Source organism: Monopterus albus, unplaced genomic scaffold (genome assembly GCF_001952655.1).
Source record: "Monopterus albus unplaced genomic scaffold, M_albus_1.0 scaffold468.1, whole genome shotgun sequence".
Lineage (NCBI taxonomy): Eukaryota > Metazoa > Chordata > Actinopteri > Synbranchiformes > Synbranchidae > Monopterus > Monopterus albus.
The window spans coordinates 8,035-10,672 of NW_018128348.1; the positions used below are offsets into that span (position 1 = coordinate 8,035).

At 41.9% G+C, this 2,638-nt stretch overlaps 1 protein-coding gene across 1 annotated transcript in view; it reads left to right on the top strand.

Moving 5' to 3' along the window:
• LOC109952519 (poly [ADP-ribose] polymerase 14-like) overlaps positions 1–2,638 on the top strand; it is a 16,297-nt gene that overhangs the window by 7,535 nt on the left and 6,124 nt on the right. The window contains exons 6-7 of the mRNA XM_020587641.1: positions 2,081–2,227; positions 2,325–2,384. Of these exons, the coding sequence (XP_020443297.1) occupies positions 2,081–2,227; positions 2,325–2,384 (207 nt within the window). The remainder of the gene's footprint in view (positions 1–2,080; positions 2,228–2,324; positions 2,385–2,638) is intronic.

The window sequence follows — 2,638 nt, forward strand, 5'->3', positions numbered from 1 at the left end:
CTCAGGCCTGTTCGGTGTTCCTGTCACTGTGTGCTGCGAGGCTATTGTAACAGCTGTAAAAATCTTTGGTAGTCAGGGAGGGCGAAGTCTTCGTAGAATCATCCTGATTGATAACAGAGGAGAGGTGGTGAGGGCCATGCAGGAAGCATGTGACAGGTTTCTTCAGGGGATAAGTCCTGGAAACAGTACACCAAGTGATTTGGGGTTCCAGATGGGTGCTGCTGCCCAACACACAGCAAGAGGAGCCCCTGCTGGGGGAAGTGTCCACATAGAGGTCATTCAGGGAACTATTGAGACCCAGCAGGTGAGAAACCTTCTTGAGATGTTGACATTGCATTCATACATATGATTCAGAAGTTTTTAGACGTGCTGCCATAGCTGATGGATTGGTTTGCATACAGAAACAGAGATTCTACTTGTGGGCTAAACATGTTCACTTGGATAACATTACACACGTTTTCTCTTAGGTGGATGTGCTGGTTTCTCCTATGGCTGGCCATAGTCCTTGCTCTACCCGCATTGGAAACATTTTGTCCAATGTGGTTGGATCTGAGCTGACTGCAAAGTTTGAAAAGGAAGCAGCAGGAGGAGTTACACTGCCTGGCGACATAGTACTGGTGGAGGGCTTGGCTGGACTTCAGTCTAAAGCAGTGATCTTCCTCAATCTTGCACGCTGGCATAATAGCCAACATGACAATGCAGTTCAGGTGAAATCCTGGCTTCAGTGAATATATCTTTTGCTGTGGCGCTGAGTAGGTTTTGTGCAGTCAGTTTAGTTTTTTTTTTTAAACTTGAAACTGTATTTAAAAGCTAAGTGTCATAGTAATCTTTATAATCCTTGTATCTTTCAGGTTCTGAGGCAGGGCATAAGAAAGATTCTTGCTTCCTGCTCGATCAAACGCTATAGTTCAGTTGCTCTCTCTGTACTTGGGACTGGTGCTGTCCTGAATTTTCCTCACAGCTTAGCATCCAGGGTTATACTTGAGGAAGTCAAAGTATTTGACCAGGACCGAGCCAGCGCATCACCTTTCCTGATCCGTATCATCATTCACCCCAACGACAGAGAATCTAGCATGGTAAAGGAAATGCAGTTGCTTTTTATGTATCAAAAAAGTCATAAAGTCTGTCTAGTTTAAGTAAATGTTGATATCAACAATGCGATGAACTGGTAATTCGGTTATTGTTTATACAAATTCAGATTTAAAGAAATTGTTATCCATAGGATTATCTAATTACCATTAAAGCTGTTAACAAGTATAATAAGTTGAAAACAACAACCACATCACATTTTCTTTTCTGTTTAGCATGTGGTCATGGAACTGGATTAATGCTTTTCACTTTGTCTCTACAGGCCTTTCAGTCTGCCCAGGACACCCTGCATCTCAGAGGGTTCACAAATGACGCTAACCCAGACCAAGGTTGGTGTGAATATTTTAATAATCACCTTTATTTGGCCAAGTATGTTACACACACAAGGAATTTGTTTCTGGTACAGAACCGAGGCAGCCATCTGTGGCGCCAACTCACACCGATGGCTCTAACCATCAGGGGCAACTTGGGGGCTCAGTGTCTTGCCAAAGGACACTTCGACATGTGGACTGTAGGCACCGTGATTCAAACCACTAACTCTCTGGTGGGGAGATGACTGCTCTAGCCATTGAACAATAGTTGCCCCATATTTTCTTCTCAGTTTCTAGTTGAACAGGACTTTAGTAAAGTCCTTATTTTGAAATAAATGTACTAAAATTGTAAGACTACATTCATCATTTTACAGCCTTTTGGGACCAGAAATAATTTTTTAAACAAGCTGAGAAAAATAGCTTGGTCTTAACCTGGTCTTCCTCATCCTGTGGTTAAATGCTACTTTGGGCTTGTAGTGTACAGAGGTTGGTTGCTAAAAGACATGCTCTATATAACCAAAACGACAAACTAAAAGAGGCTAAGAAGTTGTGTTCTTTGTCAGTTGTAGTTTAGCTAATTTGAATTGTGAAACCTGATTGCTTCAGTGTTTATATTCAGAATGTATAAATGCAGATGCTAAACCAAGATTGTACTTTCTTTTTCATTGCCGTGACTTCAGCTTCCTTTTATCGCCATGTCTCTGCAACTAATGATGAGATCACAGCAATGCTGGGCGGAGTCAGACTTCAGATGGTCCTTGGTGACATCACAAATGAGGGCACCGATGTCATTGTCAACACAACTGACTTCTCTAATAACCCGGCAGGTACGACCGCAGCACCTCAGTCTGCTGAAGAGTTTCATATATTGTAAAGTTTATTACCCTAGGTTGCATCCTAACTGTGTATTCACCAACTCCACAGGTGTCTCCAAAGCTATTCTGACTGCAGCTGGGCCTGCTGTCCAAGCAGAGTTAGCACAAGGTGAGCCTTAAATGTAATCTGAAATGTACTTAATGGATTTTGGGGATGTGGACATTACTGTTTTACCTGTATGGGTGCAAACACTACACTTTGGGCAACCTCCCAGCATTTTCAGTTTGCACATTAAGAAAACCTTACTGGAAAGATCAGAAATTTAAGAAGAAAATTTGATTTATTGCAAAAAAAAAAAAAAAAAGAAGGATTTGAGGTGGAAACATTGATGTATTGATACAAACCAGGCGCAGCAAAGGGCA